General features: G+C 54.4%; 1 protein-coding gene across 1 annotated transcript in view; it reads right to left on the minus strand.

Annotated features, from left to right (window-relative positions):
* EPHB1 (EPH receptor B1) overlaps positions 1 to 17,903 on the minus strand; it is a 75,058-nt gene that overhangs the window by 15,933 nt on the left and 41,222 nt on the right. Inside the window, exons 4-5 of the mRNA XM_050902193.1 lie at positions 4,806 to 4,961; positions 1,362 to 1,697 (exon numbers count right to left, since the gene is read on the minus strand). Of these exons, the coding sequence (XP_050758150.1) occupies positions 1,362 to 1,697; positions 4,806 to 4,961 (492 nt within the window). The remainder of the gene's footprint in view (positions 1 to 1,361; positions 1,698 to 4,805; positions 4,962 to 17,903) is intronic.

The following is a 17,903-nucleotide window of genomic DNA, read 5'->3' on the forward strand; positions in this document are numbered from 1 at the left end:
TAGTTCGGCACCGCCTTTGTTTACCCGGCATATTTAATCCCCTCCTTTTTTTTTTTTTAAATCTCTCCACATCCGCTCCAAGAAGATGCTCATGGGCTCAAATTAAACACTTAGCTTGATTGCTGTTTTGTTAATTGCTGCGTTCCTCGCCCCGTTAGCATGGATAGCGGCGTGCGGGCGGATGGGGCTGGGAGCAGCCCTGCGGGGTGAGATGCACTAACCAGCCCGGATCCGGCCCTGTGCGGGGAAAGCGGGTGGAAAAACCTGCTGCAAAGCCAAAGGGATTTTAGAGGGATAGCACCGATCCTGCCCTTTACACACCTGATGCATTTCCACCAGGTTACCCCGCAGCCCGTCCTGCGGCACTGGGAGCATTTCCACGTCAATATTCAGCCTTTGCAAGACAAACAGGGAGCACTGGCCTGGCTGTTCCCAGCTCCCAGCTCCTGGGCAGCCCCGGGGTGGGAGATGAGCAAAGAAACACCCCCAAAATCCCACCCCGGAAAAGAAAGGCCTGGAAACAAGAGGCAGGTTTGATTGCACGTGGTTCAGGAGACAGCGATGCCAGCCAGGCACAAGATTTGTATTCCCCGGAGCCGGGAGACTAAAATATTTACGCCAGGTTTCTCTGTCGTGCTCTCCTGAGGGAGCAGGCAGGCGAAGGCTGCCTGCATTACACGCTCGGCACAAAGCAGAAATTACCATCCCCTTTCTCTGCCCAAAGCAGATGGGCTTCCATCCCCTCCACTCCCTGTGCTTCTCATCGCAGCCTGGGACCAGATCACCCCTTGCCATCTGCACACCCACCCTGCCGGCATCCTGGCTTGGCCCAGAGCTGCTTCTTCAGCTCCCGATGCCTGATCGGGAAGAGGGAGGGAAAGGGGCAGGGGAGCCTGGAAAAGGGGACAAGAGGAAAATGATGGGAGAGGGATGTGCCAGAGGAGACGGAGCCTGAACTCAGCCCTGGGATGCTGCTCCCTCCATGCTGTAAGCAGCCAGGCTGCGTTTCAAGGCCGGATTCACCCCACCTCCCTGCTCCCCAAGCAATCTAGAGGGGGATAAACAGTAGATATCGGTCCTCACCCCCTCCCCTCCCACAACCCAGCTCTCACTTTGCCCAGGGCGCAGGCACCCCCTCCACCTCCCCCATCCCTCTTCCCTTCCTCTTTTCCTGGCCTTTCTCCCCGTTTGCCGCCTCCCCCCAGCCCACCCAAGGCTTGGTGCAGGTTTACCGCAGCCATCACACAACACTCACACCCTGGGAGCTTCTTCTTTCGGACGTGGAGCTTCCTCCCACACGGAGCTTATAACTGGTCAGGTACGGCTAAAAACCCCCAGCACCGCATCGTCCCAGGACTCACCGGCTTGGTTGGTGGTGATGTTGACGGAGACGTGCTGCGGTGGGAAGGGGCTCTTGTTGGAAACCCCGTTGACAGCCTGGATCTCAAAGGTGTACGGCGTGTGCGCCCACAGGTTGCTGATGAAGACCCGGGTCTCCGTCAGCCCCAGCTGCCTGGGGACAAAGTCCACGTTGTCGTCACAGCGGGAGCAGGCGCGTCGGTCCGACCGGCACTTCTTGCAGACGATGTTGTAGGTGACGTCGTCCCGACCCCCTGTCTCTCGCGGCGGGTGCCACTCCAGGATGATGGACGTCTCGTTGACGATGGAGATGACGTTGCGGGGGCCAGACGGGACGCCTGCGGGAAAGGAGAGCACTTGAGATGGGTCCTTGCCCAAAACGTTACGCTCAGCTCTACGGGGGCTCCAGCACGGAGAAGGACACCCCACAACTCCGTCTGTCGGTCTACCCATCACCTCCTGCCTCGGGAGGGATTTGGTCTCCGTGGCTTTGCCCAATTCAGGCAATTTGCCTAATTCTCCCTATCGGCAACGATGGCCCCCCTCTCCAACCACCTGCACAGAGGTGTTTCACAGTTGGGGACGAGGACTCCCATGCCATAAACCCACTGAGTCTCCAAAAAAACCCCCCATGCAGAGTGCATGCAGATCCATCTGCCAAGATGGATCCATTTTAATGATTGGGCGATGCCGAGATATCTCCAGTGCTCACATGGAGAAGCACCTCAAACAGATTATCACAGTGAGAGAAATGCCACTTAGCCAGCACCACGGAGAAATGGAGAAGCAGTGGGCGACAAGAGAGTCCAAAATGGAAAGTGGTTATCAACGGTTCAGTATCTCAAGTTGGGAGCCCGGGTATTTAACGGCATGGAGGAGAGCTGGCACTGCTCGCTGGTTTGCGAGCAGCTCGGATGTTGGACAAGAGATCAAAATTGCATTGATCAAATCCGCCAGGAGCCATCACAAATGCTTCGGAGGACAGGAATTGAACGCAGCTCTGATTGCAAGTGCTGCCGGAACGGGGCCGGAGTCCATAGGGAGCGATTGAGGAGGAATCCAGGTGGGAGAGCATCATCGAGGCACAAACATACATCTGCCCAGGCCTGGGGAAGGATTTGGGGTTAGCCGGGACAGCTCCGCAGCCAAAACCACAAAATCCGGCTGCTGGGTTTTATTAAATAAGGAAAGCAACTAATTACTCTTGCTGGCTGTGCTCAGTGCTGCGCTTCTGAGGAAGAAAAAGGACTTTGCCACGATGTGGGGAGCAATAAAAATGATGGAGGACTTGACCTGCGAGGAAAGGTTAAGAGAGTGAAACACACTCCGTCTTGAGGAAAACCATCCCAGGGGAGCCCTCCACGTGTGTGTGCTGGGGAACATCGTTAGTGGCTGCAGATAAATTAGCCCCGTTAGTGGCTGGGGATGGGATGGGCAGAGGCAGCTTCATCTGCCCAGGGGTGACGTGGCTGGTGGGATGGAGAGGTCATCCTGCATGGAGGACCTCCGGCTGACACCCTGCTCTGGCCACGGCTGCCAGCCAGCCCAGGGGGGCATGGGTGGCCACCCCTGCCCGGCTCCCTGCCTGCGCTGCCCTCTCCCCCTGCTCCCTTAATCGCACCCAGGCAGGCACTCCGGGAGCCTCTCTGAGCCGTTGCCGCGGATACTGCGGATGAAAGCTTTGTGTTAAAATGCCTAGAAAAATGACAGGCTTTTTAAAAAAAAAAAAAAAAAATTAAAATAAAAAAAATTCCCTTCCCTTTAATTCTTTTCCCCTTTAGCGGAGTAAACGTGCGTGTCGGGGAGCAGTCGCCAGTGCAGCGTCCTCGCTGGAAAGGGCTTGAGTGGATTCGAGGCACCACAGATGTCCCGTTGCAGGGCTCCCCCGAAATCCCAGTAGCACATAGTGGAGATGTCAAAGGGGGTTTACAGGAGGGGGGTAGGGGACACGTCAGGGGCAGGAGCAGGGGGAAGGACACCAATTCCCCGGGGGGAGCCAGACCGGAGGACTCGCAAAGGCTGGGGACAATAAATAGTGAGTTACCCCCAAAAAGCTGCAATCTGTCTCAGGAACCTTAATCCAATCTCCTTCGTACCTGAAGCAGACAATACCTTTTCAAGCTTTTTTTCAAGAAAAAGGGAGAAAACCATCTTTTTTTTTTTTTTTTGTCTCCCCAAATTCCTCCCCCTTTAATTGCAGCCCCTTCCCTCCTCTGCCAGGGGTACGGGGCAGGAACCACGCTCGCAGGCATTGCCCTCGGGAAGGGCTCTGGTCCCGGGCAGCGCCTGCAGCTCCACGCTGTTATTTCTCCACGTCTCTCTGACGTGGAGGAACTTTGTCGGTGAACAGCTGGCACCTCAAATTAGAGCGTTGTAAAATTAAGCGTCACCAAGAAGAAATAAAAATCAGCAAATAGACTTTTTTATACTGTATTCCTATAGCGCAGCAATACTGTAAATCAGCTACATAACGAGATATAATAAAGATATATAGATTATCTGCAGTTGTGCTACCTGCTGACTACCTCCGGTCTGACAGCTAAAGTGATCCAGCAAAACATGCAAATCCTTTCCTCATTTCCAACGTGCATTTCGGGCACTCCCCAGCACCAAGGGTCCGGAGCATCCGTGTGCTAAAGCTCCCTGATGGGCTGATTCAAGGGCCTGGAGCGTATTTTGAGGGGGGGAGTTGAGGCTGAGACTTACATTCCCAGCAGGCTGAAGAGCACAGCAGCTCTTTCTTCTCTCCTGGGCTCTTTTCTCACCAGAAGACAGGCTTGAGGCCGCTGCTGCCATCCCAGGCAGCTCAGGCAGACAGCCGAGCAGCGATGCATCGCACGCAACGCCACACTGAATAGCAACGCTTAACGCACCCTTTCCCCCTATAAAAAAATACTCCATCTGCAAGACTATGAACAAGACAGCAACAGCAGATAACTTTAAATTCTAATTTATCCTGGGGACTATCTCCCTGCCATCACTGCCACTGCCAGGGTGAAGTATAAACTCAAATGGCTGCCAGAGAGGCGGGTTGCGGGGCCGTCCCATCGCTCATCGTTTGGTGCGTGCCACGGTGGTGTCCCAGGAAAGCAGAGCAACGGGTGATGCAACATCATCTGCTTATGCTGGCGTGGCGGTGAAGGGATTTGTGGTGGTGCGAGGAGTGTTACTATAGCACGTGGAGGTGGTGCCATGCCGTGCAGAGAGGGATGGGTACTCAGTACGGGTACCCCAGCCCTCCGCAAAGCTAAACCCTTGCGGTGGGTTGACCTCGGCTGGCTGCCAGACACCCACCCAGCTGCTCTCTCGCTCCCCTCCGCAGCAGGACGGGGGGAAAAATAAGATGAAAAAGCTCGTGGGTTGAGACTTTATCCCTGCCGCCTTCCCAGCAGCAGAGGGGAGCGAGACCCTGCAGCCCCCACTGCCAACCCTGATCTGTTACTCACTGGTGCAGGCAGCTGCCGGCGGGTCGAAATCCGCCCGGTAGTAGCCATTGCGGCACGTGCAGACCGGCGAGGCCTCGGCGGTGGAGCGGCTGTTGGAGGGGCACGGTGCGCAGACCCCCGCGCCCTGGCTGGCCTTGAACGTCCCCGCTGGGCAGGCTGCAAGAGAAAGGAGAAGAAAGCAGTTGGGTGCCGAACCATCTCGCGGCGGAGGCAAAAGCAGGTCCTGTCCTTGAAACGGGGCAGAAAGAAAAAGAAAAGAAAGAAACAAAAGAAAGAAGACACAGAAAAGCTTCACACCTGTATCAGAGCTAAACAGGGTAGCACCTTCCTATGAAGCTAGGATGGCCGTAATTTTCCACGCTGGCCAGGAATTATTTCTGGACCCACCAGGAAAACACTGAAATCCCAGAGCAATGATACAGTAATCAGCCAGGCAGAGCACGGGGGCTGCAGCAGCTGCTTCGCTCCCCACTGCTCGTACCCAGGCAGGGGGACGGCGGGGGGCTGCGGGACCCCCTTCCCCAGCAGCACCCATGGGGACACGGACACGCAGGGGCAGGACAGCGTTCCCCTTCTGCTGATCCGAAACGTCCCTTTCCACCACCCCAACGGCATGGCTCAGGTCTCGCATCTCTTTTTCCATGCAAAATTTGAATATTTAATTAAAAAGGTGATGTGATGCCCATGACAGTGTCTTACGGGTCCATCCCGTTAATCCCCCGCAGCCCGGGGCTGGGGCTAACAACCTTCCCGGCCTTTGGCTTCCGACTTCATTCAAGCAGGAGATGGTAACTAATTCATAAGCGAGAAGATGCTCCAGTTACAGTTACGGCGAGGCTTTAATCAGCGACAGGGGGAGGTTTCATTAATCAACCTTCTCGCTGCTCTGCAGTTAGAGGGTGAAGACGGAGGGACAAAGATGGGGTCCCTCGTCCCTGCCCCACCCCACCGGTCCTCCCCAACTAGGCGCTGATGAATGGATGCTCATCCATCCCTGACGTCTAACAAAACCCTCAGGTGACCCCTACAAAACTGAAGGCTGCAGAAGGGAATGGCTGTATTTTGGCACATGCACCCGAGGGACCAGACTTCCATCCAGATCCACCACCCGCCCGGAGGGAGACTGTTCCTGGCCTCGCACATGGGGTGGTCCCACCTCCGTTTGGCTCCTGGCTCTGCCCCCATGATGCTGTCACCTCCAAGGCACGGCTCTGCAGAGAAACACCCTAAGTGTCTCATAAACACGGCGATGATTGAGATAATGGAAAGTGCCTCTTAGCCCCTGTCTGCTGCATCAGGATATGAGGCATCTCCTAGCAGCCATGAAGAGGAAATTAATAGGAGCAAGCAGGAGTAACCACTTTGATGCAATTTCCTTGGGAGATAGTGGACCATCTAATCTTTATTGGAGCCCTTTAACCTGTCATTCAAAACTCATGAAGGCCTCTTGCTCACACAGTCTTTCCAGATATTAAAAGATGATAAAAAAGGATAAATCAAAACAATATTTTACAATTTTATTATTCAGGGGATTTTTTTCCCCCGCCTGAGGCACTCAACTGGCTGCAATGAACCATCTCTTTCCAACGGCACTAAGAGCTGAGTGGGGACGTGGCATCCCAGAGAGACCAGCCACCATCTCATGCTGCCCTTCCTCCTCCCCACCACGGGAGGAATGCCGAGTCCTCCGCATCCTACCGCACCCATCCCACACGTACGGCCTCTTACAGAAGCACTTCGGCCATAACCCACCACCTCGTGCAGACAAGCAGCTAGACACGCGGGGTCACCATGCATTGCAGGACACTGGCTGGGGACAGGAGGGCTTGAGGAGGAATTTCAGGATGCCAGAGCAGAAGGCAGCCGGATGCAGACCCCTCCCTGAGCCAAGCACACAGCCCTACGCCCCATAACAGCACAAGGAAGCACAGAGTTACACCAGACACACAAGGGAGGAGACACAACCACGTGTGGACACCAAGACTTCAAGGTGGATCTCCATTTCTTCACCTCTCCCTTCCGACCAGCACCTCCCCACGACGTCCCAGCAGCATTGCGCTCCCGCCAGCAAGCGTCAGCATCCATGAGACGTGCAACGGGTGACTTGCGCGCTCTAGAGCTGGAGGACATGTTCAGAAACGTGCCTGAAACGTGCTGGGCTCTTTGGAGGAGCAGGAAAGAGAGGGCAGCGGTACCAGGGAACGGCCGCCTGTATTTTGATGGAAGGGGATGGGAGAGGGAGGGAGGAAGACAAGAGGGTCGCAGCACTATGAACACGCCTCGGTTTTAAGCATAGGGGCACGTTGGTGGGTTGGTTGAAGGGGTTTGTTAATTGTTAACTACAATTAATCCAAGTGATGCTTTGTCAAAATACCTGAACAAAGTACACTCTGCAACCCAGCGTCCTCAGGTTTCTTTTATCACTTCGCTTATCCGTAAATTCCTGTAATCTGCAGGCACGTGGCTCTTAATTGTTATTATTACCAATTAGCTTTTCTCTCCTGTAATTACACTGTGCTTGCCTAAAGTCTCCCGCAGTTTCAGGGGAGGCTGATGCCTTCTCCTTCCTCCCAAAGCTGCCGCAGGCTGCAGCCCTCCGCTTTCGCTGTTGCCCGTGTCTCCCTTCTTTCCAGGGGAGCTGAACCATGAACCTCACACCAAAGATGAAGCCAAAACCATTTACAGAGATCCGCGCAGCATGGGATGCATAATCCTTCAGATGGTAAATGCGCAGTCCGAGTGTAAGGCTCAGATAGAGGGCTCAAGCCCAGGAGGGAGCAATAAATCACCCCACTAACAGCAAGCGCAATGTTTGCCTTGATTTAAGGGCTGCTGCAAGAAAGTTTCCCAGAGCTGGCAAGGTCCGGATCCGCAATAGCACCTCGGACAAGCGCGGGACGAGGCTCTGCCTCGGCTTTCCCTGTGGAAACAGGCTCCTTCTGCCGGTGCCCAGGCTGCGGCACAATCTGCATCTCTTCAGCTCGGAGAAGAATTAATTCATTGTTGATTATGTGGGCTGGATAAGATTAATGATGTGCTTAACTATCCATTTCCTTGCGTTTAAGCACTAGGGGTGTGTTTGTAAATGATGAGGCACAAAACCCGGCCATGCCGCCCAGTGGCTTGAGCGCTCGCCCAGGCTGCCTGCTCAGCCCTTAAATCCCCCCCTCATAACCCAAAAGCTGCCTGCGACTCAGTCGTCCTGCCTGCACACCGGGGATGTCACGCATCCCGGGTGGCGAGGGCCAGGGGTGTGCCGGCAGGACCCCTTTCCCAGGGCTGATGCAGGCATTTGGGGGTAGGAGGGAGCATCACTGGAGGGCTGCTTAAACCCAGGCTTCTTGCAGCAAGATGTCATTGCTGGAGGTTTTTTGGGGGGAATAAAAATAGATGCAAGTCGCTCTCATGCCCAAGGGGTGATGGTAGGGGTGGCAGCCGATTTGCAGTGCCCCACAGGGCTGGAGGCAGCTGGGGGACTCCCGGCCAGAGCTGCCCCTCTTACCCCCTCAAAGGCTTGGGGTGGGGATGCGGCCACATCCCACATCGGGCAAAACACCCAGTGAAGGCACCACAGACCTGCATCCCCATCGCTGCCTCCCTCCTCGCTCCGCAGCTTGCACGGGGCAGGATGAATTATTGAAGCAGTAGTGGCATGCAGCAGCATCGCGAGGCTTTTTGCTGCTGAAAACTCTCCTGTCTTCACAGCGTGTATCCTGCACCCTTGTACTTCGGGTGCCAGGGGTCCTAGAAAGAGCCGGAGGTAAGCGGACCTCTCTGCTCATCCACCCCTGCTCCTGCCCGAGGCAAGCCACTGTCAACAGACCAGACGCTCTGCAGAAAGGCTGCAAGCACGGGGGTATCCAAGCGTTTCATTCTTCAAACTAAATCCTCTCGGTTAGCACCTGGAACTTGCACTTTTTAATTACTCTCTCAGGGAAGCTTTAGTCAAAAAAAAAAAAAAAAAAAAAAAAAGAAGAAAGAAAGAAAGGAGACATCTCCTCTATATTAACTTGCTCTAAAGCTCCCTGGGGACGTAGAGTGGCATTTTTCCGTATCAGGTTTTAAAATAGGAGCTTCTGCAAAGAATTACAGACTTCAGCTCGCGATTCAGCGAGCCCACCTCCTCCCCCCAACCCTTGCCGGCACCCTGCCACAGCTCCCTTCGCTTGCAGCAAACTGAGTCTGTGCTGTCTCATCGTTCCCGTGCCGCTAATGTCCCCGCTGGGGCAGAGCTAACCACATTGGCCAGGTATTCCCAAATTCATGCTTGTTTTGGATTCCCTTTTGGGTCCAATGCCTTTGCAGGGCAAACCCAGTGTGTTTAAGCACACCCGTGGTCACGCTGGCATGGCAGGAGATGAAAAGATGGGTTAGACATAGCAGTGCTGCATAAGGTGATGCCCTCAAGCAAGCTGGAGGTGTGGAGAGGACTGCCACGTGCAAAGGCACTAAAAAGCCTGGATGATCCAAGCCTTGCTCCAAAAAGACACGTGGGCCCAGAGATGGGCAGCAGGGAAGGTGCCCTCTTGGGTTTGAGGACACCGTGGGCCACGAACAAAGGAGGAACTGTGGCTCATTGCACTTACAGCCCACTGGAAAAGGATTCAAGGCCATTTCCCCGCTTTCTGCAAACAACAATTGTTCATTAAGAAAAAAACCTGGCTCCTAAAACCGACACTTTCTGCACAAAGCTCACAATTTTGGATGAAACCTAAACAAAGAGAGGAGACGCTTGCTAGAAACCCCTTGTACATTTTGCAGACACCTTTGACACAAAATGTATTTATCTTTAAGTGCACCAAAAAAAAAGAAAAAAAAAAAAAGTGCATCAATTTTTCAGCCTTCCAATGGAGATTTTCTGATTCCGGGTATTTTAGCGGCAAGGCAGCTCTCCTCCCTGTCCTGCTGCCTCCACGTGCAGCCTGCATGCAGGCTAGGAAGCCCTCCTAGATGCTCTCAGCTGAAAGACACCATCCAGGCAAATAAACACCCACATGAAATTGTGTGCTATAGAAAAACCACATTTAGAGGATGTTGTGATTACAGGGGCAGGCACTCCGGCAGCCGGCACAGCTTTCCGGGGCGGCTGCTGGCTCGGCTCCCGCTCGCCCTCCCGGGCAGGCAGCACCGGGGGAACCGGTGGCACTGCGTCCCCCAGGGACACACACACGGGGCTGCAGAGCCCCAGCGCTGCCACCGGCTGTAACACAACCAATGTTTTTAGTTTTCGATCCTTTGATGTGATGATGACACCAGGGATGCAGGCTGCAGTCTGGGGGAAAAAACAGCAGAATCAGGCAAGCTGTCACCCACATGCCGCCGCTCCCCGGCAGGGGCTGCCATCTCCCCATCATCAAAGGGCAACGAGGGTGCTGCCTTCCCACCCCGCTTTCATCTCCCTCATTATTCTCCCCACAAACATCCAAGCAGGGAGCGGGCACCCGTTGCCGGAGGTTTAATTGCATCCCTGACTTCTCTCCCATCATCCCTTCCCTCCCGCATCTCTCTTGGGGAGAGGGTTGGGGGGTTGTTTCGTGTTTTTTTCCCCCCATCGCTACTTTTTAATGATCCAATTCCCTTTTATATCAAGCCAAGTGCTTCTCCTGAACACCTCAGCCCTGGCACGGCCGCAGTGAGCTCAGCAGGCAGCCAGCAACACCGGCGGGTGTCCTGCCATGCCACCCTCCGCAAGGCATCCGCAAATTAATCCAGAGAGGTTTCTGTATTTGGAGCAATGCCATGCCCCAGCGAGGAGGGGTGGGAGGGTACCCATCGCACGCATCCTGCCTTCCTGACCGTGCCGAGAAGGGAGATAGGGATCAGAACGGGCCCTGCAACATGCCGTTAGCCACCAAATCTCCTTTCCTACATCCAGTCCTTGGGGCAGGGTGAGGAGCAGGACCCAGATGGGGAAATGCCAGAGTCCGAGCATCCCCAGACCCAAAGCATCCTCGGACAGAGAGATGGACACTTGCTCCTCTGGGGAGGGAGCTCAGCAGAAGCCCCTGAGCAATGCCAGAAAACCCTGGCACCTTGGGGACGGGACACCCCAGCAGAGCCTTGTCCCAGCAAGGGATAAAACCTCATTCTGGTGCAAACTTCACCATTTTTGCAGCCAAACGCACGAATTCTCGCGGTTTCGGATCACCCAGAGCCACTCTCGCCTAACCTAATTACAAACAGCGCCCGCCTCATTGCGTTGCGTTTCTGTATGTCAGCGCTGTATAGGCAGAAACGCATGAGATAAACATGAGCTTCCCAGCATCTGGGTTCGCATCCTGCGGGCGACAGGCTGCATCTCTCCCCGACACACGGAGGAAAGAGGCCCCGGCTCCTGGTGACGCAGCCGGTTAATTAAACCAGCCCCTCACCTCTGGAGGAATGGGTTTAGATATGCCTTGGGACAGATGTAAATTAAAGTCAGTGGCTTCTGAGCCCGGCCTGCCATGGTTTATTCGTGGAAGAAAAGTAAAATTCAATGTGGTTTTTCCCTTCTCAGGGTTTTGGTTTTTTTTCTGCTCTTCTCATGGATGAGAAATGAATTGAAGCAGGGCAGGATTTCAAAGGTGCTTGCGGGGTAGGTAGCTGTGCGAGGCCAGTTAGAGGCAACAGGGTGCAGGTGCATCCACGTTCGCCTCTCCCGAAAATCCCATCCCTCATCAACCAAGGATTTGCTCCCCTGGGGCGGACCGAGGTGCTCGCAGACCGAGCCCTGCGCACTCAGCTGCAAGGAAAACACAGCCGATGCTTACCCAGAAGCAGCTTTCTCCTCCAGGAAGGCGGGCTTGGGAAAATTAAGGCTCTCTGGATGCAGACGAGCTTCGACACCAAGTGTTTAGCTGGTATCATGACCCTAAACAACGAGTTTAAGCCTAGAGCAGGACATGGAAGCAGCTGGTTTTGGCTCCCACGTGCCCTGCTGCTCGCTGCCTGCAGCACCCGTCTTCCCAACAGGTCCACGCTTGCCCATTTAATCACCACTCTGGGCTTGACTTTCTCTGTTTTTCATGGTTGGGGGGATTTTGAAGGTCTAAAGACAAAATCTGTCCCAGCTCCATTTGTTGGATGAGAAAGGGGAGAGCACGCACGCCCTGGGCAGACGGTGCCGCGGGGCTGCCAGCTCGCCACAGAGCAAGGAAACTCGCTTTGCTCTCCAAAACAGTCAACAGGGGAAAAAAACCCGACACTTCTCAAGGTCACTTTTGCAAATCGCTTTTCTCCCACTCGGTTTTTGCTCCCCTTTAGTTTCCACTTTGCACTGGGCCGAGGCTGCCCCATCTCACACTGCAGCTCCCCCCACCACCAGCGGCTTCCCTTCCTTTCCATAAACCAGCCATCGAAATAATGATGCCCGACCTTATGCTCCAGCACTTTTGCACTTGAAATCAAGAGTGAAATGCGGCTGGCGGGCACGTGGCACAGCTCGTGGAGACCCCCTAAGCCCATTTCCATTTCTCCCCGGTGTTTCAGCTCTTGCCCTCGGGATTTAAAGCACCGCTATGGAGAAGAGGAGGGAGCCGTTGCAGGGAAGGATGAGGCCGGCACTCTCTCAGAGCACGCACTTTCAGTGATCAAACACTAAATAATTTGGTCAAACACTAGACAATTCATCCGCGTACGCAGGGAGGTTTACGGTGGAGCGACCAGCAGTCGCGTGGCCACAGCGGTGATTGGCACTGGATGCTCCTCACCATCCTAATGCTGCCCGAGCTTATTATTCTGAATCAACAAATGAAGGGGGGATGAAGTTCTCGGCAATCATTCGAGGCTATTTAACCTCCTTATACTCTTCTTTAAAAACATATTTAGCGGCTGCAGCCTGCCACGGGCTCTCCCCTCTGCCGGGGCTGTCAGCCCTGCCAGCAGGATGGGGCTGGGTTTGTCATCGCTGCCCCAAACCCTCATGGGCAGCGGAGCCGGGAGCTATCTGAACAGTAGCCGCAAATTAAATGCCACAGCACAGCTCTCCCTGGGGACGTGATATAAGGGAAGGGGAGGTTGATTTACCAGTAAATAGACAGCAGTGTCCAACCCCCTACTCCTGGGCTTCCCCGCCCCGATCAGCACTAGATGAACTTTTACATCTCTGCTGTACATTAAAACCAGAGCTAAGGGGTGGGGAGGAAGCCAAGAAACTCATCCTACGCCAGCGATGAAAAACAATTTAAGGAGAGAAAAGGTGAGCGGGACGGGCGCACTGCCAGGGAGCCGGGCGGCACCGGGAGCAGAGCGGCTGGGGGAAGCACTGAGGCTCCAGCAGCAGGGCAGGAAAGCTGAGGTCTGCCCAGGCAGAGGCTGCTCCCATCCGACCTCCAGCACCCCCAGCCCCGCCGCTTCGCCCCTTTTTAACAAACAGGGTGGTTTATCACAGCCGGGAGCCCTGTCTTAACCACAGGCACAGCTGTAATCTGGATTGCAGGAAACCCTCGCAACCTGAGGCATGCTTGGTTTTAATAAGGGCGATATAACTAAGGCTGAGCTTAAGGTGGCTGGTGCTATGAAGGCAAGCGACGCTCATGCGACGCCTTGGTGATGCTGATGTGCATCAGATTACACCAGTTGTGGTCGATCGGGCCAAGCACAAGCCGGAGAGGGGACCACCAGGACCGGTCCTGGTGAGCAGATATATCCCCAGCACAGCAATGTCACCTGCAACAAACTTCCCAATGAGTTGTTTGGAGCAAACAACTGTGGGGATCAAGATTCAGGCCAGGGCTCATGTCCCAAAAACACAAGCCCAGAAGATGCTCTAGTCCCACCCCAGGCATCGGGCTCGATACAGGAGTCACTGAGCAAGATTATTTCCCTCGTCAACTGCAGCAACGTGAGACTCCAGGAGTCGATGGACACGGACTGGAAGCCGTACGGAAGAGCCGATACTTTCATGTACCACTTAACTCGGCACATCGCGTTCACCCCTCAACGCCTACGTGAGCTATCGAGCCACCTAATGAGCAGGAAAGCGAGCTGCCACGAAAATTCATGGTGGATCTCAGAGAGTAGCTCTTCCTCCCAGGTACAGAGGTGCTGGCAGGGGCTGTAGTTAGCAGCCCCCTGAAAACGATGCATCTTTGCTTTGCAACTGGCAGAGCCCCCCTGGGGATTTCGGGAACCACCGATGTCACCCCGTAACTCCAGCCCCTCTTCCCACTGGGAAATCAGGGCGGCATCGCCCCTGGGCTCCTTGAAGCACAAACCCCTCCTGACTGGGAAGCAAACATCTCCCGTTCCTAATAGGAACTAATTAAGCACCTTTTCCTCCTTTGCCAGCTCACGCCACGCAGTATCCCCTCAATCTAGAGAACATCAAGTGCTTATTAATTACGTCTGAAGTGGTTCCTCGTTAGTGCTGACGCTGTAACGGATGAGTCACCCGGGATGGGGTTGGGGGAGAGCTTCAGACGCGGGGCCAGGCTGGTGCTGCCGGCACGGGGATGCCGGCACGGGCAGGGACACGCAGACACATGGCTTACTTGTGTCCATGCCACGGCACTGGAGGACATCATGCCTTGGGCTGCACTGGGGTGGTGGGATGCCCCATCATGGAGCAGGACCCCCCCCACCCCCATCCTGGCAGAGATGAGCCTCAGGGGCTGCGGTTTGGCTGACTGCTTGAGGACCGTGCCCAGATCCGCATGGGGACAGATCCGCGCATGGGGGGGACAGATCCCGCATGGGGGGGACAGATCCCGCATGGGGGGGACATCCCGACCAAGGCGCAACTGCTTTCCCACATCCCTCATCCACCCCAAGAGCCCCATGCATGGAATTAATTAGAAAAGTAATTAAAAGAGCTCCCCTATGAATATCTATAACGGAATGAGCCATAATTACTATTCCTCAGAGGAAAGGCGCCTTCCTACCCAGCCATGGAGAGCAGAGGGGAAACGCAGCACCAACCAGGGGACCAGAGGCACCGTCTGCTCCTGCCTTCACATGTACTTGCCCGCACGCGGCCCCGGCCCCGGGTAACTGCCTCCATCATCCCACGCAGGCCTGAGCAAAGCGCTCCCTTTCCACCCCTGCGGGTGGCATTTTCGGCAGCAAGCCGTATTTCCCACAGTTGGTGCAATTTACTATTATTTCTAGATACGAGCATCACTTATATATATTTTGTACGATTTCTCTCTCTTTTAATAACACCTCTTTTCCCACTCTAAGCAGTTAAATGGTGGCCGCTGCCATTGACTTGCCCTGCTCCTGCCGAGTGGCTCTTATCAGCCCTAATCTCCTGGAGCCAGAAAACACGTAAAAAGCAATTTTTGAAAGTTTTACCCGTCTCCCTTTCACTTATTTATTTTTCCCCATCCATGCTCTCCCTTTCCGCTCTACTCTTAAAATTTTCCCTGCCCAAACCGCTCACTTCCAAGCACCTTTTCCCAGAAGCTGCTGGCTGAGTCCCCACCTCACTACCTTCATCCCAACTTTCCAACACCCCCAATGTAACAGCATGGGAAAGCACAGGGGACCATGGAAATTTTTACTTTCCTTCCCAATTCCCCTCTCTCTGCACACGGTTGAGCTTAACAACTCTTCCCAACCCTGCTCCAGCTGCCAGGAGAGCCGGTCCCAGGAGCATCCCAACCCCTCAGCAGCCGAGCCCAGCTGCCACCGGGCGCCGCGACGGCCGACGGCATTTGCTACAAAAGAAATACCTTGGAAAAAAAAGTTTTCTTGTGGCACTTGGGCTCCACTACCAGATAGAAATAGGAAGCAAGGAAAAAGGGAAAATAACAGACGGGTTCCTCGGGCAGTGCATTGCTGGGGTGCCAGGGGCAGAAGAGAGGGGACCGTGAGGAAGATGAAACAGCTGGATCCCCTTCCATGTCCCTCATCCTTTGAGGTTCTCCTGCAGCATCGCACCCACCAATGGAAAATTTGGCCAGGGCCAAATTTCCACCCTCTCTTTCCTGCATGAGGCTGGCTTGCAAAAGATGCTCGGTCCCAAGTGCAGAGCCCAGCTTGCAGATCAAGAGCAAAGGAAGGAGGTGGAGATGACGTTCATCCCACAGTGGAAGTGCCGGTGTTTTGGAAACCCCACGCACTGGAGCCACCTCGGCAGCCACTGCGGTCAAGCGGCACAAACCAACCGAGACCCCAGACTGCAAGGAGTTCAAAAGAGAATTCAAAGCAGACAACAGGTTATGGTAACTCAACGCAACTCAGCTCCAACATAACTACCATCCGGTCATTGTTGGTTGCAAGCGTTGCTGGACAGAGCAAGGAGCAGCTCAAAGCAGTTTCCAGGCTGAAGCACAAGGGTGGAAAGCTTATGGTAGCTCATCCTCTGCAGCTCACTGACAAGACGGAGCTGGAGCAGGAGGCGTTCCAACGGCTCAACGTCCAAGTGGAAACCAGTAGCAAGTGGTGCCCCTCAAGGGTCCATACTGGGACCAGTACTATTCGATAGCTTCATCAACGACATAATAGGATTGAGTGCTCCCTCAGCAAGTTTGCAGATGACACCAAGCTGAGTGGTGCAGTTGATTTGCTAGAGGGAAGGGGTGCCATCCAGAGGGACCTTGACAGGTTTCAACAGTGTGCCCACGTGAACCTCGAAGTTCAACAAGGCCAAGAGCAAGGTTCTGCACCTGGGTCAGGGCAACCCCCGGTATCAGTACAGACTGGGGGATGAGTGGATTGAGAGCAGCCCTGTGGAGAAGGACTTGGTGGACTGGTGGACAACAAATCGGACATGAGCCAGCAATGTGCTCTTGCAGCCCAGAAAGCCAACTGTATCCTGGGATGCATCACAAGAAACATGGCTGGCAGGTCGAGGGGGGGGATTCTGCCCCTCTACTCTGCTCTCGTGAGACCCCACCTGGAGTACTGCATTCAGCTTTGGGGTCCTCAGCACAAGACAGACATGGACCTGTTGGAACAGGTCTAGAGGAGGGCCATGAAAACGGTCAGAGGGCTGGAACACTGCTGGTATGGAGAAAGGCTGAGAGAGTTGGAGCTGTTCAGCCTGGAGAAGAGAAGGCTACAGGGAGACCATATTGTGGCCTTTCAATATATAAAGGAGGCTTGTAAGAAAGATGGAGAGAGACTTTTTACCAAGGCCTATAGTGATAGGACAAGGGGAACGGTTTTAAACTGAAAGAGGGTAGGTTTAGGTTGGACATAAGGAAGAACTTTTTTATGATGAGGGTGGTGATACACTGGAACAGGTTGCCCAGAGAAGTTGTGGATGGCCCATCCCTGGAAGTGCTCAAGGTCAAGTTGTCTGGGGCTTTGAGCAACCTGACCTACTGAAAGATGTTCCTGCCCACAGCAGGGGGGTTGGACAGGATGATCTTTGAAGGTCCCTTCCAGCCAAACCATTCCACGATTCTATGATTCCCACACCAGCTCATCCTCATGCCACAGCGAGGAGGAAGGCAACCTGCTCAAAAGCTCCCAGCCAGGGAAAGGACCTTCTGCAGATGGCATGAACACCTTGGCACTGTCCATGTTGGTGCCACCACCGGGGACAGGAGAGATGCCCAAAGCTGCAGGGTGGGACAACACCCACTAACCCCATCTCTGAGCGCAGCCAGCTTCTCCCTGCCAAAATCCCCACCCGTGTCCCACGCCAGTGGTGGCAACAAGCGGGCAAAAAAATGTAGTCTCCTCCATCCTCAACATCTGTTACACATAAGTCAAAGCCACCTGAGATTGCAAGGATTTACTGTACGTAGGCAGCTCTGGAAGCTTTTCTTAGCTGTGAAACATAATTTGCATCTTGGGCTCTCCAAGAATAAGTTGTCTTAAATAATATACGTGATTAAGAGCTCACGAGTAGGTCGGATGTGGAGGCAGGAGGTCTCTGAAAGCTCCAGGTCTCAAGCTGTTGCCCTTGTCCGAGCACCACCGTCCCACTGCGAGCACCAGCCCCGCTTGCCCGGCATGCTGAAACAGATGCCTGTAGCAGAACTGGGAGATCTGGGTTTAGCCAGACGATGACGGTCCCTGGCAGCACCCAGACAGGCAGAGAACCTTTTTGCCGTGCCTAGAACCATCTCAAGCTTTCAAACAGATTCCCCATTTTGCATCAGAGCAAAACCCACAAACATCGAAGTAATCCCAGCTCCCGAGGAGGGCGACCAGCTCCCTCTG

The sequence above is a fragment of the Gymnogyps californianus genome, chromosome 10 (genome assembly GCF_018139145.2).
Source record: "Gymnogyps californianus isolate 813 chromosome 10, ASM1813914v2, whole genome shotgun sequence".
Classification (NCBI taxonomy): Eukaryota; Metazoa; Chordata; class Aves; order Accipitriformes; family Cathartidae; genus Gymnogyps; species Gymnogyps californianus.